Source organism: Triplophysa rosa, linkage group LG13, assembly GCF_024868665.1.
Source record: "Triplophysa rosa linkage group LG13, Trosa_1v2, whole genome shotgun sequence".
Taxonomy (NCBI): Eukaryota; Metazoa; Chordata; class Actinopteri; order Cypriniformes; family Nemacheilidae; genus Triplophysa; species Triplophysa rosa.
Window position 1 is genome coordinate 7,013,358 of NC_079902.1, and position 19,059 is coordinate 7,032,416.

At 40.3% G+C, this 19,059-nt stretch overlaps 1 protein-coding gene across 7 annotated transcripts in view; it reads left to right on the plus strand.

Moving 5' to 3' along the window:
- fam13b (family with sequence similarity 13 member B) overlaps nucleotides 1-13,809 on the plus strand; it is a 62,145-nt gene extending 48,336 nt beyond the window's left edge. The window contains exons 9-24 of one of the 7 annotated variants that reach the window (XM_057349268.1): nucleotides 116-235; nucleotides 348-471; nucleotides 1,831-1,934; nucleotides 3,120-3,174; nucleotides 3,268-3,370; nucleotides 4,519-4,584; nucleotides 5,708-5,912; nucleotides 6,020-6,158; nucleotides 6,526-6,607; nucleotides 6,971-7,114; nucleotides 9,221-9,441; nucleotides 9,546-9,629; nucleotides 9,708-9,803; nucleotides 10,132-10,397; nucleotides 11,306-11,407; nucleotides 11,841-13,809. In XM_057349268.1, the coding sequence (XP_057205251.1) occupies nucleotides 116-235; nucleotides 348-471; nucleotides 1,831-1,934; nucleotides 3,120-3,174; nucleotides 3,268-3,370; nucleotides 4,519-4,584; nucleotides 5,708-5,912; nucleotides 6,020-6,158; nucleotides 6,526-6,607; nucleotides 6,971-7,114; nucleotides 9,221-9,441; nucleotides 9,546-9,629; nucleotides 9,708-9,803; nucleotides 10,132-10,397; nucleotides 11,306-11,407; nucleotides 11,841-11,964 (2,035 nt within the window). In that variant the 3' untranslated portion in view covers nucleotides 11,965-13,809. Of the gene's footprint in view, nucleotides 1-115; nucleotides 236-347; nucleotides 472-1,830; nucleotides 1,935-3,119; nucleotides 3,175-3,267; nucleotides 3,371-4,518; nucleotides 4,585-5,707; nucleotides 5,913-6,019; nucleotides 6,159-6,525; nucleotides 6,608-6,970; nucleotides 7,115-9,220; nucleotides 9,457-9,545; nucleotides 9,630-9,707; nucleotides 9,804-10,131; nucleotides 10,398-11,305; nucleotides 11,408-11,840 lie in introns of all 7 variants that reach the window. The other 6 variants (XM_057349261.1, XM_057349263.1, XM_057349264.1 and 3 more) reach the window with 6 other exon arrangements.
- The last annotated feature ends 5,250 nt before the right edge of the window (nucleotides 13,810-19,059 follow it).

The window sequence follows — 19,059 nt, forward strand, 5'->3', positions numbered from 1 at the left end:
ATCACTTTAAGATTGTTTCTTGGTTGCTGATAGCTCAAACATTGAGAAATCAGGTAGGGTACTGAGTGTTCCAGCATTTTGTACTCATGCCAAATGCTGTGATGTTCGTTTGCAGTTTGATCCAGAGGACCATCCGCGCTGCAGTGGAACAGCATTTTCTGGACCTACAGACATCTATTGTCAAGGAGCTCAGCAGCTATGAGAGTCAGGTGTTGGACTCCCAGCCCATCCAGGGGTGAGACCCTGATATTCATTTGTTTTTAGCTTTAGAGAGAAGTCTGAACAACAGCGTTGTGGCTTGGGAGTGGTTTTTTAAGATACTAATCTGTGTCTATTTGCATCCATAGGAACTGCCCTACTCAGAAAACGGAGGGGACTGAGGACCATGAAGATGTTCAGTCTGAATCTGATGCGGAAGATGAGACTCTCCCAGAGAAAGTTACTGAGGATGGACCTTCTGAGAATAGCGAGGTAACTCGCAAACTACTTTTTTCTGAGGGAAGGTTCTTAAAGGGATAGTTCACCCAAAAATAACATTTGTCATCATTTACTCACCCTCATGGCGTTTAAAACCGTTATATGACGAAAGAAGATATTTTGAGAAATGTCTCGGTGGTTTGGTTTCCAAACATTGAAAGTTAATGGAGACTCATGTTGTTTGGTTTCCAATATTTTTTGAAATATCTTCCTTGTGTTCTGCAGAAGAAAGTCATACAGGTTTAGACATTAGGGTAAATTCAATTTGTTAGTGAATAATGACTCAGATTGTGGCTTCAGAAAACATTGTTTTTGGAGCTCTGCTTCATTTTTGGTAACATTTTTACACCCAAAAATAAAAATTCTGTCATCGTTTACTCACCCTTTTTTTTCATTTCAAACCTGTATGACTTTCTTTCTTCCGCAGAACACAAATGAAGATATTTTGAAGAATGTTGTTAGCCGGTATTAGTTTTGTGTCCATACGTAGAAGTGAATAAGGTCCAGTGCTGTTCGGTTACCAACTTTCTTCAAGATATCTTTTGTGTTCTGCAGAAGAAAGAAAGTCATACAGGTTTGAAGTGACAAAAGGGTGAATAAATGATGACAGAATTTTTTTAGGGGAACCATCACTTTAAGCAAACTGGCATTTAGCCAGATGACTATCAAGACACTTGCACCCTCTGCTATCAGCGAGTTGTTTTTTCATACACCACAGAGCTGCTACTCCTCTGAAGAGAGAGAAACAAGGGCTTGCCTGCCAGATAAACCCAATTCTCAGCAGGCACAAGCAACCACGTCCTGTGTTTAATACTGTACCACAGCGAGACAAAGATTTCAGATACAGCACTTTCTTCAAGTAGCTAATGAATTAACAAGATGAGAAGAGAAACCATTGCCAGAGCTAAAGATAAGGAGACGCATGAGGCACTGCAATGTGAAATGTAATAAAACGATTAGTGGGGTCTCAGGTTCTGGCTCACCGGTGACCCTAAATTACAGCCTGACTTCACACGTGCCCCAAGTTTTTGCGGCCTGGTCGCAAGTTACAGACATGGGAATTGGGTCGCCTTCCTTTAATAGCAAACTATGGGGAATGACAGCGCCACCTGGTCAACACAAAAACACCCTCTCTCAGAAAAACATCAGTCCTTAGTCTTATCAACTGCCAGCCTTGAGACATCAGTAAACATGCACAATGTTCTTGCCAAGATACCTTTGACTATTATTCCACATGCTTCACGAACATGTTGCAGTATCTCAAGGTACCTCAGGGTTTGTGTATGGAGTATGTAGTGGATTCTTTTTTGAACGTATAGACCAGCTGTGGTAATGATTTTCTTTTGCCCTCAGGGACCTCAAGGTTCTCAGCTCAGCAGTCCGACCACGGAGGAAAGTTCTGGAATGGACCTCGACACGGAGGCTCTCATAGATGCAGAGAATCTCAACACAGAAAGGTTAGCTTTAAAGTGCTAGGCTTAAGACACGGTCTGTGTGAGCATGAACGCAGACGCCTGTTGCTACATACTGTAAGCCTAACTTATGCATTGTCCTTTAAAACAAGTCACATTGTCACATTCTGTGTTAAATGTAGCAGGCCTTAACACAATTTTATCAAAAAAACGAAACACATTTAGCTAGCTACTTGAATATTAAAATCCGGTTTAATGGCGAGGGTTTTTTTTTGTATTCTTTAAAGTATATTGCCAACTGTTCTCATTTGTGTTTGTTTGTTTTTGTTTGCGAGTTTTTGTCATTTGCATCATGCAGTTTATAAGCAAAAGAAAAGTTGCTAATCAGATTTTAATGCGTCTAAGAACAGTGTTGGGTAAGTTACTCTGAAAAAGTAATTAATTACTAGTTACTAATTACATATTCGATAATGTAATTAAATTACTGTACAATTTACTCTCTTCAAAAAGTATTTAGTTACTTATTACTAATTACTTTCTATATCCTACATCAACCTTGATGAGTTAAGTGATTCAAAGATAGGCATGAAACGGCTCTTTTAATTCATTCAAATAAATCATATAAAACTACATAAGTATTATTATTAATTACAAATGTGAGAATTATACATTAAAGCACAGATTTTACTTTGAATTTTGATGTCAATTCCTCTTCTGCACACACATATATTACACAAAGTATTTAGTTTAATTACATCAGAAGTAACTAATTAAATTACAGAAAAAATAAGAGTAATTTCTTACTTTTTCAAGGGAAAAGTAATTAAATTACAGTAACTAATTACTTAGTAACTAGTTACACCCAACACTGTCTAAGAATAACTTGCTGATAGCTCAAGGGACAACATTCAAAGCCGCCCTGTTTTTATTGGATTATAACAATAGAAGTGTCTTATGAAAAAGCAAGACTTGAAATATACTAGCAGAAGATATGTTTTCATACATGTGATAAGCAAGTGACCTAGATGTCACAGTTATAAATCCGTAGTTGACTCAGGATACGCATTATGCTTGTGTCAGTATGTCATGCTGCACGTACAGATATATCTTTGCCTGTTACACGGTCCTATTCATAGGCTGAATATGACCAATTAAACAATTCACTAGTTTAAAAGGAACTGGTCACAGTCACAGCAGTGACGTTGCAGTTTTCTTTCCATCTTTACACAGATTGGAGAGCCACCCTGACTATGAGCAGATGGACCAGGCTGAAGTTACCACCTGTGTGAGTATAGCAGAGCAATTCCGAGCAAGGCTGTCTGTTTTTCAATATTGTGAGACTAAAACCCCTAACCGGAGACCATTTGATGACTCGCAGGAGCCAGGCGCGTGTGACTTGAATGCTAATACAGAGCCCATGGAGTCAGCCAACGGCCCTCAGGCTCTGAGCAGAAGTGTGTTTATGGACAGTGAGCAGGAAGGTAAACTCGCTATTTTGTCTCTATTAATGGTCATAGGTTTGTTTTGTTTTTTGTGGCAAATGTTTTTTTGAGGAAAATACCTTGGAGGACATGAAACGCCTTGTCTTTATGCAATTATAGGACACATCCTGAAAGGGCCACCATACTGTAGATTCAAGTATGATTCATCAAGTCTGTGTGTGTGTGTTGTTTCTGGCTGAATGATGACTTGATGGTGAAACTTTTTAAAACAGGTAGTTTAATAGAGGAAGAATACAGCTTTGATTATTTATAAGCCTTTAACATACGCACGTTGTCTCCTTGTTTTGTTATATAGATGGCTTCAGTTGTCATGTGATCTGAGTGATGATTTCCAAACTTTGACATAAAATGATGATTTACTTCGACTGTAGATCTGCAGCATGTGTGTTTTCATTTTTCATTCGATATATAGCAAAATGTGTCATTGAAATCATTTTTAGCCTCAACAGGCTTCCAAGACTTTTATTTTAAAGTAATTATTAAATCAATCATTACATATCAAGATATTTCTTAGTGTTTGGTTAGTGTTTGGAGATTTTTATATCATCTGAAAGCTGAATAAATGAGCATTGATGTATGGTTTGTTATGATAGTACAATATTTGGCCAAGACACAACTATTTGAAAATCTGCAATCTGAAGGTGCAAACAAATCAAAATGTTGAGAAAATCGCCTTTAAAGTTGTCCATCAGAGGCGCTGTAGCTGGCCGTTGCTAAGAAGAAACAGGTTTGCTTTAACGCTCTCTATTGGCTTACGGCTGTAATGACGTTGTGGAGAGTAGATGAACCTGAAAGCTGAATTTCTAAGCTTTACATAGACACCAAACTTGAGTGGGTAATTCCCAAAGAGCGATGTTTGTAGGCGTGTTTCCAGCCATTTTTGTTTGCAATTATGCTGCATCTACTCAAAAAAATTGGCTAGTTCAAAGGTTAGGGTCCAGTTAAGTAATGTCATCATTTTAAAAGTGAAACAAAGCTCTGTGTGTACAGTATGTGTGGGTGTGTATGTGAGAGAGAGAGACTCAAAGCTCATCACACTCTTCTGTGCTCTCTCTCTCTCTCTCTCTCTCTCTCTCTCTCGCTCTCGCTCTCTCTCTCGATCTCGACCTCGACCCATGCCTGATCAGCATCATGCCCCATCACTTTCCCTCTCATTGACTTCACATGTATGCATCTGCAGAGAGAAGGGAGCGGTAAGTAGCATCTCCCTGCTCATCTGTCACCCGTTGCTCCTCTCAGGCTGTTTTCGCACTTAACCGCTTGGTCTGAACCCAGGTTTGATTCCGCCTCCCTCCTCTTTACCACACAGAGACTTTTATTTTGCTCTGTATAGCCGTACGTTTGCAACACATGCATATCACTGTGAGTATCTACTTGTTGTAATGCTTGACTATTTTTACTCGTGTTTTTCACATTTTGGTGCAAACCATAGCACGCCCAGAACAACACTTGTGCAAGCTGCTTGTCAAAGACCAAATCTGCCAAGACAAGCTGCAAAAAAGCCTTTTACAGTAATATGTAAATTGTCTTATATACAGACATATTTAATAAAGAAATGATAAACGCTTTAACTACGCAATAGTGACGCAAAGCTCTACGCAAAGATTGCAGAGTGTGAAACCCTACAAGACTGACTAACCTGAATGAACCCACTTAGTCATTTGTAAGTCGCTTTGGATAAAAACGTCTGCTAAATGACTTAAGTGCAATTCTCGCTGACTTCCAGTATTTGCCACCTGCCATCAGCAAGTGCCTCAGATTTCTTTTTATGCGTGCACAGTGTCTGAAATGTAAGCAGTGCAAATTTCATCAGCTGCATTTCAGTAGTAAGACTGTCCCGTGCTCCTCTCTTCTGTGCCAGCCGTAGGGCCCTCCAGGGCAACGTGACTTCTACATTGAGCATGTTTCTTATCATCAGGCATGATAAATAACAGTGCCATTGCTCATTTGGCAGCAATGATGGAGCTCAAATTTTTGTTTTTGAAATTTGTGTGAGTGTTGTGTATGTTTGCTCGAGTGGGTGACACTGTACTTTATAACCATTACTCCACACTTCCAGTAACACAACCTCCGACATCATCCCTGTGCACCCAGCAATGTTTTCCACCTCACTCACTAGGTCCTCAGCGTAGTGTTTTAGGCACCCCTGACCTCAGCCGACCCTCATTTTTCTCCTTCCCAGACCACAGGATTTTATATCCCGATGTTGTATCCGAGTAGCCCAGCATTGTTGTAATAGCTCTGCTAAAGGTTAAAGGTGTCTGATGACTAAATCCGGTTTATTACGGCATTTGCATCTATGTGTGTTTTTGGCAGACACTGTGTCGGTGTACATGTCATGGCAAGAGGAGGCCGAGTCAGGAGAAGCCCAGCTGTCTCCGCTGGCAGGCCGCATGATGCCTCTCCCTCTGGAGGAGGACCACCAGCCCTTACTTGCCCGACGCTTTCTCGACTTTGGCCACAGTCAGAGGTTCCTACAGCAGGACCATGATGCCACATCTAAAGCTCTGTCCTGTGGGAGGTGAGAACAGGAATCACATTGCTGGATGCCCATTGACCGTGCTGGGCAGTGTGTGTGTGGTTTCCAATTTTTGGGGAAACTTGACTATGCGTTGTGTCGTATCACAGGCCTCGTCGAGCCTCCCTCAGTTCCAAAGACAGTATGAAGGGAGACACAGTCTTCCAACCGCTCACCAAGAAACTCCAGAACCTGAAGAAGAAGATCAAGCAATTTGAGGAGCAGTTTGAGAAGGAGAAAAACTATAAGGTTAGAAAGATCGGTTCCCTTATTCATTTTTCTTAGACTATGTGAACTAAGTTTAGACTTTAGACCAGTGACATTCACCTGAAGGATTATAAGATTTTAAATATTTAGGCATCAGAATATTATGGTGTTATTTGACTTGAGCTTAAATAAAGTAACTGCCTAGTAACCACTCAGGACACCCTATGAACCCTATAGCAACACGCTAGCAATCACTTCGGCATTGCAACCCTTTGGACAAGTACGGCTTATGTTTTCTTGATAAAATGTAACAATCGATACATGTGCAAAATACACATAGATTGTCATGCATGAATTTCTGTACACATGATGACTAAAAACGAATCCCATTGCTGTTTGTCAATTGCAGCCATCTCACGCTGATAAGGCAGCCGATCCAAAGGTCCTGAAGTGGATGACCGACCTCACCAAAATCCGCAAACAGCTTAAAGGTAAGTGGCACTGAGCCCAGGCAGTGAGCGGCCGTGTGAGCACATGGAGTATTTGGGTCTGGGGTGGGTTTTGAGTCAGTGTCATTGGGCGGCCTGGTTCTGGCCTGCTCCTCTGCCCCCTGTTGGGCAAAGGGGGGAAGCGCACCCATCACTGCATGCCTGTAGAGGCTCCGGGGCTCTCTTTCATGGGACCACCCTCATACTCTACTGAAGACCCCTCCACTCACTGTGTCGGTCCATTGTGATTGGCCCCCACACTTCCCATCATCCATTGCCATTTGATGCCCCCCATCAGAGGTGCACTGTCGTATAAAGTCTCTCTCTTTCTTTAAATAAATCCACTCGGACGGCCCGCTCCCGCAGGACGACAGCACCTGTTGCCCAAAGGTTCCCTGAGGCACCAGGCTGTGCTTCAGTTACACAGACGCCACTCAGCCTCCGTCCCGAACACACCCCATTTTACACTGTCACGCCCCCTCAATGCCTCTAGACAGGCGCCCCTCTTCTGTAAGTACACATGATCTGCAGTAAGTAGACTTCAACGACTCTCTCTTCCCTCCTCTCTCTTTGACTGTCTCTCTGACCGCGGTCTCGCAGATGCTTTCCCCCTACGGGGCGCTCTCAGCCACGTGTCTCAGCCTTCTTAGACGTCTTAAGTGTGTTGTTTTGAAGAAGAATGTAATTTTGGAAGTAGTGTTGCTTTCGTCAACGAAAATTATGACTAAATATGGTCGTCAACGAACCTTTATCACGTGACGAAAACGAGACGAGACGCAACGTAAATGCTGGTCATGTGACGATGACTATAATTAAATGTATAATGCAATATTGTTGACGAATAAAAACAAGACTAAATGTGGTTTACAAAATAAAAACTATGCTAAAATGTCTCTTCATTTTCGTTGACCAAAACGAGACGAGACGAAATGTTATAACGTTATTTCGCCTGATGCTTTAACCTAGATGCGGAGTGGAATCCTGTTATTTAAATGTCATCTGGCTGTTCTGAGTGAATTATGTGCACAGTTTAACATACAACACGAGTGATGGTCGAGGATTTATCTGCGTCTGCACTGTATGAGGATATGAACACATGAACTTTATCTCCAGTTAGAGTTGCTCTGAGAGTTTATTTTACGAGCGTGAAGCTATGGGCAAACAAGCGTCTCCCCAAAGACCCGTCAAAATAAAAGTCCCGTTAAATTGAACACTCAGACAAAAAATACTTTAGTGAACTATAGTATTTGCTATTGAAAATTGTAGTGCCCTTGTAGTAAATTGATAAACACTGTATACTATAGTGAAGTTCAAAAACACGATAGTATCTAAGAATTTTACTGTAGTTTACTATAGTAAATACAATAGTATACTACAGTAATTTATGTCGACAAATATATTGTATAGTAAAAAAGGAAAAACACACAAATTAGAAAAAATAAAATCAATTTAGGTAGTGTAAAAATTACATGGCCCTAATTTATCCAACTGTATGTAACATGAATGTCTTTTGTCAGTTACCTGCCTTTTCATGATGAACTGCACTTGCATAATTTTTTTTAATGATGACAACTGACAATTTATACTTGTGCTCCTACTGTTTGGCTTGTGCTACCAAACTTTAAACCTCTTTAGCTCCAGTGCTATGTGCAAAAAAAGTCTGCATTAATGTACTGCATTCTGTATGCTACTACAGGGCACTGAGGGCAGTCACTCTTTTCCTGTTGGTTCTTTGCAATGCTGGCAAATGTAACCTTCCAGTTGACTTGCGAAATCACTTCCATTTGTTTTATTAATAAAGGATATTGGAAGGAAAATCGTTATGGGTACATTCACGTACTTTGATTTTAATAGTCACACAGCAAGAAAAAGAAAATTTGTATAGGAAAAAGCTGCATCGAGAATCGTTTTATCATCGCATCGCAGCCCTCTGAATCATAATCACATCGTGAAATGCCTAGAGATTCCCACCCCTAACGTTGGCTTAAAATTAAAATCAGAGCATCTTCCGTGTCTGGAATGGATGTATTCTTGAATCATTAAGGTAACAATAATATAATAAGATAACCTTGTTTGAAATGGGTTTGGCTAAAAGAAAATTTTGGTTTTGTCTATACTACTAGGTACTTTTACTATATTGACTGGGTTAAATAGAATTGCATTACTAAAAAGAGACTAAAATACAATTTTCATTGACTAAAACTAGAGTAAATGTCATCAGTTTTCGTCGACTAAAACTAGACGAAAATAGTCATGGATAATTCTGACTAAAATAAGACTAAAATGCTCAGCGTTTTAGTCGACTGAAACTTGACTAGACTAAAAAGAGTATGAACGTGACTAAAACTAATAAAAACTAAAATGACAGCTTGACACAAAGACTAGACTAAAACTAAAATTAAAACAGGCCGCCAAAAACAACACTATTTGGAAGTCGGTGGGGTTGAAGGGCTCAGAGCCCACAGGTGTTGTTCGCAGTCACCTTCAGTAATTGTCAGTGCACTACGGATGAACTGTTCATGGTGATTCTAACCACTGAACTTGTGTTTCTTATGCTGTGTGTATGTTAATATTAAAGACACCTACATGTTCTGTCTTTGTCTCTCTCTCACCCAGATGCCAAACATAAGGCTGAAAGTGAGCTGACTCCACAGACGCGTCCACGCAGTAACACGCTGCCCAAAAGCTTTGGCTCCACACTGGAGCATTCGGCTCACGAGGGCCCTGCGGAGAATGAGGCGTGGGGTCACAAACCCACCCGAGAGGAGACGATGGAGCTCATTCAGCAGCGCATCAAAGCCAAGAGAGAAGAGGATGGCTGGCCGGAGGATGTCAGAGTAAGTTTGAGCATCGTAGGTATACATGACCGATTTTCGAAACTACATCAACTTTAGTTTTAGGAGCTAATAATTGTAACACAGCGTAAAATTGTCTCTCTCAGAAAATGACTAAGGAGGAGCTTACCTGTGAGAAAACAGTCCTGCAGAAGAACCTGCTGTATTATGAAGGACTTCATGGGCGCCCCGTAAGTGTCTCGCACACACAAACACACACCAACAGTGCTCCGTCTACACAACGCTCTAACAGAAGTGCTTTCCTGCAGGTCACCCGAGAGGAACGATTGATCGTGAAGCACTTGTATGACAGATATCGGCTTGTCAAACAGATGCTGACCCGTGTCAGCATCACCCCTATCATAGTAAGCCATTCCCTTTCATTTTTATTTACCATATACAAATCTGCCTTCAGGCTGCGACATGTTAATAAATTGATCATTTAGTTTATTTAGTTGCGCTATAGTACAGCGCAATCTGAAACCATGTCTGTAGTTTTCATTGAATGTATATTTTAAAATAATATTGTTTGACAGGCCGGAATCTGATTGACTAATGAGAATGAAAGTGGAGACTTGTTTTGTAGAGCAGAAATAGACTCCAGTGTTGGTTTAGGATCGTATGGTATGCTGGCTAGACATTTGTGCATGTTTGACACGGGGCCAGAGAATAACCAGCTTCTCTTTCTCGCAGGCGTCACCCTCCAGCAAACGGCGCAATCAGATGTTACAGCCCATCATCGAGGGCGAAACCTCCCACTTCTGCGGTGAGATCGAAGAAGAGGAGGAGGACGAGGGCAGGGGGCAGCAGGAAAATGAAGCGATGCAGAGCGAGAACTCCGAAATCATCATGGACCCGGTGGGCCAACCCAGCTCTCAGCAGAGTTCACAAGAGAACATCCTGAGCTCGGGGAAACTCAGTCTGGATCTACGGCTCTCCAGTTCGAACGCCTCCTCCATGTAAGACAACACCAGCCTGCTCTTTTAATGTCAACCATCAAGTCTGTTTTTATTGTGCAGGATGTTTTAAAAGTATTGTGATGTTTTGAAACTCCTGTTTTTTATTTGGAAGTATGTCACATGACAAAGCGGGAAAGCAAAACCCTAGGTTTCATTAGTTTGGAATTACCCAAAAGTCCCCTTGTACAAAATATAACCTACATGACCGGAAAACCGAGAACTCGATTCTCCACCAGATATGCAATCCCACGGTTTATCGGCCAGCAGCAGCAATAAGATCATGCTCTGGTCATATGAGATCTATTTATAGAGTTTGTGAGATTCAGTGGCCTTAAACCCTCGAGCTAGATCAAGCCGTAATCCTTTATGAAGCAAAACAAGCGCTCGGGCAGCCAGGTGCAGTCAAGTGTGCCGTATCGAGTGCCTTAGACCTCCATGTCACCTTGTTATCAACTCTATCAACCTGCACTTGTCAAATGCTGTATAAAGGTTATTTCCTGCTCTGAGCAGCACATGCTGGTTTCCTGAATACACAGTTACCTGTTGCTATAGTATTGACTTGTTAAAGGGATCGTTCCCCAGAAAAACTCCCCATTTACTCACTCTTATGTCATTCTAAATCTGTATGACTTTCTTTCTTCTGCAAAACACAAAATATAATATTTTGAAGAATGTTGGTAAACAAACAACATTGTCCCCCATTGACTTCCATTGTTATGGACACATTTCTCAAAATATCTTCTTTTCTGTTCCACAGAAGAAAGAGTCATATACAGGTACATATACAACATGAATATGATGAGTATTCTGAATAGGATGACATTTTTATTTTGGGGTGAACTGTCCCTTTAAGTGTCATAGTTTCATTTCTAGAAATCCAGCAGCTTAATACCATCTGTCTCCCACAGGCCTGAGCTCCTGGAGCAGCTGTGGAAAGCCAGGGCAGAAAAGAAGAAACTGCGCAAGACCATCAGAGAATTCGAGGATGAATTCTACCAGCAGAACGGCAGGTGGGTTGCTCACGTTCATTGAATCTGTTTTTTAACCTGTTCTCTTCCACTCAATTGCTGATCCAGATATTTCAAGTTTGATTCCCATAGTACACAATAAAAAAAAACGTAGGACTGAGAAAAAAATGGAACAGAAGAAGAAATAAGAAATATATATATGAATATTAAATATTTAATTGCACAGAATGAATGCAAAGAAAACGTCCTGTGTGTGCCTGCTTAGCCAAGAATTACACCATACGCGATCGGCGCAACACGACAAAAGATATTAGAAATGCGTTAGAACCCATTATACAGTAATTAAACATTTTTGCCACGACAAACCCATTAAGAACAAACAGGTTGTCATGTCGCGTCACGCCTGTCGCGTTCCTGTGTAGACACGGTGTTAAAGTGTATCATGAAAGATGGCAACATTGTTTTTCTCTCACAGGAATGTTCAGAAAGAAGACCGCATTCCTATGATGGACGAATACAAAGAGTACAAACGCATTAAAGCCAAACTGCGGCTTCTGGAGGTCCTTATCAGCAAGCAGGATTCCTCCAAGTCCATCTAAATCTCCCAGGCGTGGGAGCCAGCCGTATCAGAGAGGACCCGTATGACCCAACCAATGCCCTTTTGACTTACCGTGACGGCGTCAGCATCCATCAACCGCTGCGCTGCCGCCCCCCTCACTCAGCCACTGAAGCTTTTGTTTTCTGTCCTCTGATTTAGCAGAATTTTTTTGCCTTTTAATATTCTGACTTGAGTTTCTGAGTTTCTCAGCCTTTTTTTACACAGACCTCTAGCTTTCTCATAATGAGAAGTCAGCAGAGGAGACGTGAGTCATGGTATCAGTTGCATCAGTTACGTGGACATTTGGACATTTAGCACTGAACTCTTCCACAGACCACAGAGATGGTCATCATATTTCAAGCACCCATGTCATAGTCACCCCCTTCCCTTATTCATGGGATTGGGACAGAAGTTTCTACAGTATGTATAAATCTATACTATTCGTTGGTTTAAATATTTGTGTTTTTTTTGCGGATTGAAAAATGTGTTTCTCTGTTACAAATCAGAGGAAGGTGGTGCTCTTTTTTTTGTAAGAACATGTAAGGATCACCTAGAGCTGATCGGACTGACTCAAGCTACCCGACAAATCCTGTCGCAAGCTATTTCTGTAAACCTTGTTATTTGACCACATCACTGACTCATATGTATATGATACATAACTGTACGTGTACTCTGTATGCAACTCTTACTGTGTTCATAGCTCACGTCTGTAATGTGCATTCGACTAATGGATGATGTCATGAAAGTGAATTTGTATGCCAAACTAAGTTGTAGTTGGTTTGTCAATGTTACAGGCCAGTGATGGTTTCAGAGAACATGCTGTTTATAGTCGCTTAGTTCTGAATGGACCGACCCACTTTTGATAGATGGGAGTTAGGTTTTTTAAGTAATGTTAAATTGGTTTTTGGACTTGTCAGCACATCCACTTTCAGCGAGCAACATGGCTCAAAGCATCCAGTCCAGTTTTTGTCAAGTTCAAAGTTCATTTGATGACTCAAGGAGCACAGAACACAGTGTGAACCCTGATCATGGCATACACACTTCCGTAGGTCGTGTCTCGTGTTTTTAGGACGTGAGGTTTCTTCCTCGTGTGGTCATGTCACACTTTCCATCGTGATCACTTTTCAGCTGCCAACCCATATCAGTATCGTTTTTTACAACCCATCTGTGGTTATGGCTGGTATTGCGTGTAATTGTTTTGTTATGCAGTTGGATGTGCAGTGCACTAATAAAGTCTTATCAAAGAGATAAGAGATCTCTGACAGTTAGGCACACTGGATGTTTTGATCGCTGGTGTAGAGAACAGTGCGGTTGCTGGCATGAAATGTAAAGGCTGATTATACTAGGGGTGAACCGGATGGGTCTCGCGAAGAGTAACGTAGTTACAATGTCGGCATGAACAGATGTGTTTGTGACTGCTGAAGGAGACGATAGAGATTATTTGCACAGCATTCTGGGAATGCAGCCTGTTTTGTTCGTTCAAACTGTTTCTCGTTTATTCGAGCACTTGTGCGTGAAGGATGTTCGTGCAGGTTAAGTTATATTACACTATCACTCTGGTGTAAGTGTGACGTCGTTTTTTTATTACGGTTGTTTTGTACTCTCATTTTTAAGCATTTCACCTTTCTGCGATACATCTTTACTGTGTGATTCCTCTGTATCAGTGAAACACCTGCTTTGTCCTGTTTTGTATAAGCTTGTCAGTTGTAGGATTGCATGGCAGAAATTTGTATTTCTATTTTTGTGCCATGAAAATTAAGCAATAATTAGCAATGAGGCCTATATCAATGGAATGAGAGGCCTCCTGTATCCAGTATGTGCATTTTCAATAAACCGCTTGCAAGTATTATTGTCCTTTGTCTTGGTTTGCTTTTCTTAATCAGAGGTGTTGAAGGACCACAGATTGTGATAAAAAAATTGCTGTGACTTACATGTTAAAGCTCCATAAAGCACATGCACAAGTCATCCAAATGACTCGAGAGGGTTAAACAAATGTCTTGGGGAAACAAAACCACATGTGTGGGTGAAAATGATTAAACTGTTTTTTGGGCATTTTTGCCAAAGTGAAAACAAAAACACAGTGTTAAAATCAAGTAATCATGGATAACTTAAAATCTCATCAGTTCAAGCATCTCGTGACTAGTTGGCAGGTGGTATTTCACTAAGAACCAATGATGACATGCCGCCAAATTTGTTTTTAGAACTAGTGTTTTGTGGCATACAGCCACACAGATCTCTTAACTTTTTAAAGAATTATACTGCCTTCACCTGCGCCCGGAATTAATGGAAATATTAGTTCACCCAAGAATAACAATTCTGTCATCATTAACTCTCCTTCGAGTTGTTCCAAATCTGTATACATTTCTATTTATATTTGGAAAAATAACAGTTGTTGGACCCCACTGACTACCATGACAGGAAAAATTACTTGATGTTTTTTTGTTCTAACATTGAACACAAAAGAAGATATTTTGAAGTATGTAGTACAGCAAACAATTCTGGGTCTCTTTTGACTACTATTGTCATTTTTCCTATACTATGGTAGTCAATAGGGCTGTCACGATTATGAAATTTGGCTGACGATTAATTGTCTAATAAATCATTGCGATTACGATGATTAATTGTCTGTTTTAGAGCTTTGACTTTTAATTCTCACACATTTTTTATTCAGCTTTGAAACGACCATATTGTTCTGAATATAAAGACTATGTTCTTTTTCTTGGAAATACATAGGAAAAAATTGGGTCATCATACTTGAGGTTTAGGCTTTTACCTGTCAATAATACATTCGCCAAATACTTGTAAAATAAGTAAATTGATCAGGAGTGAATTGAAGCCACCATTAAAATACTATCAGTCATAGAAAAGCTTCTAATCTGTTTTTTTCTCACTTGCAAGACTACAATAAAAGTTTACTTCTATGTTAATGAGATTTTGGTAGACTGGTTTTCACACTGAAATAATATTAAATTGTACTGCAGGTTATTTTTATGGTATATGCTTTAGTTTTTTTTTTAAAGTGATTGTGTTGTGGTGGTACATTTGACAAGTATTACCATGCTTTAGTTACAATATATACAATAAAATATACAATATGCAGATGCACTACAGCTCCCCCTAGTGTCTTCTATAGAGATGTGCAATAATTGCGATGATCTCGATTATTTAATAATCGTGACAGCCCTAGTAGTCAATGGGGTCCAAGAACTGTTTGGTTACAAGCACTCGTCCAAATATCTGTCTCTGTGTTCAACCGAACAATGAAATTTGTACAGGTTTGGAACAACTAGACTAGAGAGTGAGTAGCCTAATTCATGACACAATTTTCATTTTTGGGTGAACTATCCCTTTAAAAATTGCGTACAAACACCATATTCCCAGTGGTAAACACGCCATCAGAGGGCGTTGGAGTACAATTTTTACCTAGAAAACCCATATTTCCGATAATTCCTATGCAGCGTTAGAACTGATCGGCTTTCGGCCTCCTCGTTTAGAGTAGTGATGGGAAGTTCGGATCATTTTACAGTCTCGTTCAGCAAAATGAACTAATCTTTTTTCGAGTCATATCGTTCATTTCGTTCATTTTAGCAAAATATAATTAAAATGTTACATGTTACTTTCCTAACACATCTACTACTTATGCAAACGTTGATCACATTACAAACAATATAAAACTATAATGCTATAAGAAGTTGTTGCTAGAATAAAGAGGCTGGTTTCAGCACAGAAGTACCCCAACGACATTGTCACTGTGGAAGAATGTGAAAGAGCTTCAGAGGCTGTGATTAAGCTCATCCAACAGCAAGCTTTCTCCCAAGAAATATTCTTCAGAGCACAAGTGCGCTTTTCCCCCTTGATCCCATCATGAACAGAGGTCTTCTTTGCATAGGAGGAAGATTGAAACAGTCATCTCTGAGTGAAGAGTTAAAACATCCAGTGATTCTGCCAAAGGACAGCCACATAGTTAAACTTATTTTGGCCCACTGTCAAGCCAGGGTCTGTCATCAGGGAAGGTATCTGACACTCATGGAGCTCAGAGCAAATGGATTCTGGGTTATCGGCGGCAGTAAATCTGTTGCTAAATTGATTCATGGATGTGTTCAATGCCATAAGCTCAGACGGCCAACAGAGCAACAGCAAATGGCTGAGCTGCCCAAGGAGCAGGTTGAAGCCTCTGCACCTTTCCTCTACACGGGCATGGATTGCTTTGGTCCGTTAAGTGTAAAGAGGTTTCGGAAGGAGTACAATAGGTATGGATTCATTTTCACCTGCCTTTCATCACGAGCGGTTCACATCGAAATGCTTGAAGATCTGTCAACACACCAGGGGCGTAGCTACATGGTGGCCATGGGTGGCCACGGCTGGCCACGGCTACCTCTGAATGATGGATGGCCACCTATCTGGCCACCTCTGTTGTGCGAAGCAGTTTTAAGATGCGTGTCGGAGTTTACGGAGTGCGTATGTACTGAAAGTAACGCGAGAACATTACTCTCGCGTTAATATGATGTCATACGCTGACGCAATGACGCAAACAGTCTGAGCGCTATAGTTGAACAGCTGCTAACTGCTTCGTGACATTGTCTGTGTACCATGGAAGTTCATCGCGAGCAGAAGGATCAGGTCAGTAAAATCAGTCTTGTTTAACTGGATTTCATTCATTAATTAAAAAAGTTTAAGTTGGGGTACTGCAATGTTTATTTTCTATAAAAAATGCTAACTTACTGCAAATGATAGCTAGCAAATTATTTTAAAATAATGTTAGCACATGAAAGCATTGCAAATAAATGGTTTACTTTACGTTCTTTGTGTATGTTTTTGACCAGCAAACTATGTGTAATTGAAGAATTGGTGTAAATTACAGTAGAAGTTAAAGAATTTCTGTCTGTAAGGATTTTTTGGTCACCCTAATAAAATCACTGGGTCTTACCTGGCCACCTCTAAAAAAAAGTTCTGGCTACATCCCTGCAACAGACACATTTATCAATGCCTTGAGATGCTTCATTAGTCTCAGAGGAGTTGTTCGTCAACTTTTCTGTGACTGCGGGACAAATTTCGTAGGAGCTAGAAATGAGCTCAAAAATGCTCTCAAAGAGTGTGATGTCAAGAGTCTAGAGTTGTTTCTCAATAAAAACCAATGTGAATTTGTTTTCAATGCTCCCTCAGCAAGTTACACAGGAGGGGTCTGGGAGCGCCAAATACGGTCTGTTCGCAGTGTGCTAAATGCCACACTTTCTCAATGTCCAGTTAGACTTGACGACTCCTCTCTGAGAACATTGTTTTATGAGGCGATGACTATCATCAACAGTCGTCCATTGACAATAGATGGAATAAATAACCCCAAGTCTCTTGAACCTTTAACCCCAAACCATCTCATTCTGATGAAGTCCAAAATCGCTCTTCCTCCTCCTGGGAAATTTCAAAGGGAAGATATGTATGCTTCAAGGAGGTGGCGCAGGGTTCAATACCTAATTGAGCAGTTCTGGAGCCGCTGGAAAAGAGAATATCTCTTGAACATTTCTACAAGGCAGAAGTGGCACGTGCCACTGCCGAACCTCAGTGTCAATGACATAGTCATTATTAAGGAGGACATGCTGCCAAGAAGTCGCTGGCAATTAGGTAGAGTTGTTGAAGTCACTCAGGGAAGTGATGGTTTAGTTTGACGAGTTAAGATTCAAACAGGTGAGCAAAACCCAAAGAGTAAACAAGAGCAGCACTCCAAGCCTACTATTATTGAGAGATCAATTCAGAAGTTGGTGGTTCTGCTTGAGAGTGAGTGATTTGTTAACAGGTGACACTCTTGCATCAGACATCTTCTAAAGGTGATTTATCAATGCATTATACATTTTGACTGAGCTGTCATCCAGGTTTAGAATCATGTATCATTTATTTAGTTGTTTCCTTTTGTTAATGTATCAACATGATTGGTGGGAGTGTAATGACCGCTTGCCCTTCTTTTGTTTTATTGGAAGGCTTCACTAGAGGGCGCAAGGGAACTTAAGGGTAGAGTTGCAGCACAAGCGAAGAAGAGTCATGTGCATTGCATAAGCTCACATCAGAGCAGCATTTAAAGCAGTGGTCACCAACCCTGCTCCTGGAGATCGACCGTCCTGAAGATTTCAGCTCTAACCCCAATCAAACACACCCGAACTATCTAATCAAGGTGTTCAGGTTTGCTTGATAATTACAGACAGGTGTGCTGAAGCAGGGTTGGAGCTGCAGTCTGCAGGACAGTCGATCTCCAGGAACAGGGTTGGTGACCACTGATTTAAAGTTCATTTAAAACGCGTAATTGTGTTTAGTTTCCCCTTTCTTGGCAATAGCGGGACGAGGTATGTTATATTCATATTGCATTTCATGCTATCGTGTTTATTTCTTATTTTATGATGAAGTAATTCTGTTTGAGTAAACCATGCTGTGTAATGCTGTGAAGTTCACATGGTTACGTATTGCATACGTACTGCTTTAGTTTAATTTTGTTATGTTTCTTTTTGTATAGTTTTACGGTGATAAATGGTGCAGTACGGATAAAGTGCAGCGTGGTGCATTGAGGTGCTGTGATGTACGGAACAAGTTAAACAATCACGGCATTCTTTAAGTTGACTGCATCAAGGCTGAATAAAACTGCAAACACCCGTCAAAACTTTCTGCCTCATGTTTTCGAATGCTAAAGGGGCCGCTACAAATCGGGTATTCGGATAATAAGTACTTTTTCTTTATTAAAGAGCAATACTAAATATACAAGAGAAAATAAGACCGGTCTCTTAAACTGAACAACTAATTTGTTTCCTTTTTAGAAAAATAACATATTTATTGCTGAAATTGCATACATTAATATCTGTGAAAACTAAACCCATTTAGTACATTCCATTGCCATATTACATTCAAAATGCAATATAGGCCTAATACAAATGTATAAAGAAACATTAATAAAAATAGAAAGAATAATTTCAAAGGTAAACAACTAACTTCAGCTTATGCATGATGCATTTAGTTTATCTAAATTAGTTTTAGTTAATTTTTTTACTATTAAATAGTCATATATTTGTCCACATAAAAATAGAATAGAATAGAATGAGCTTTATTGGCCAAGTATGTT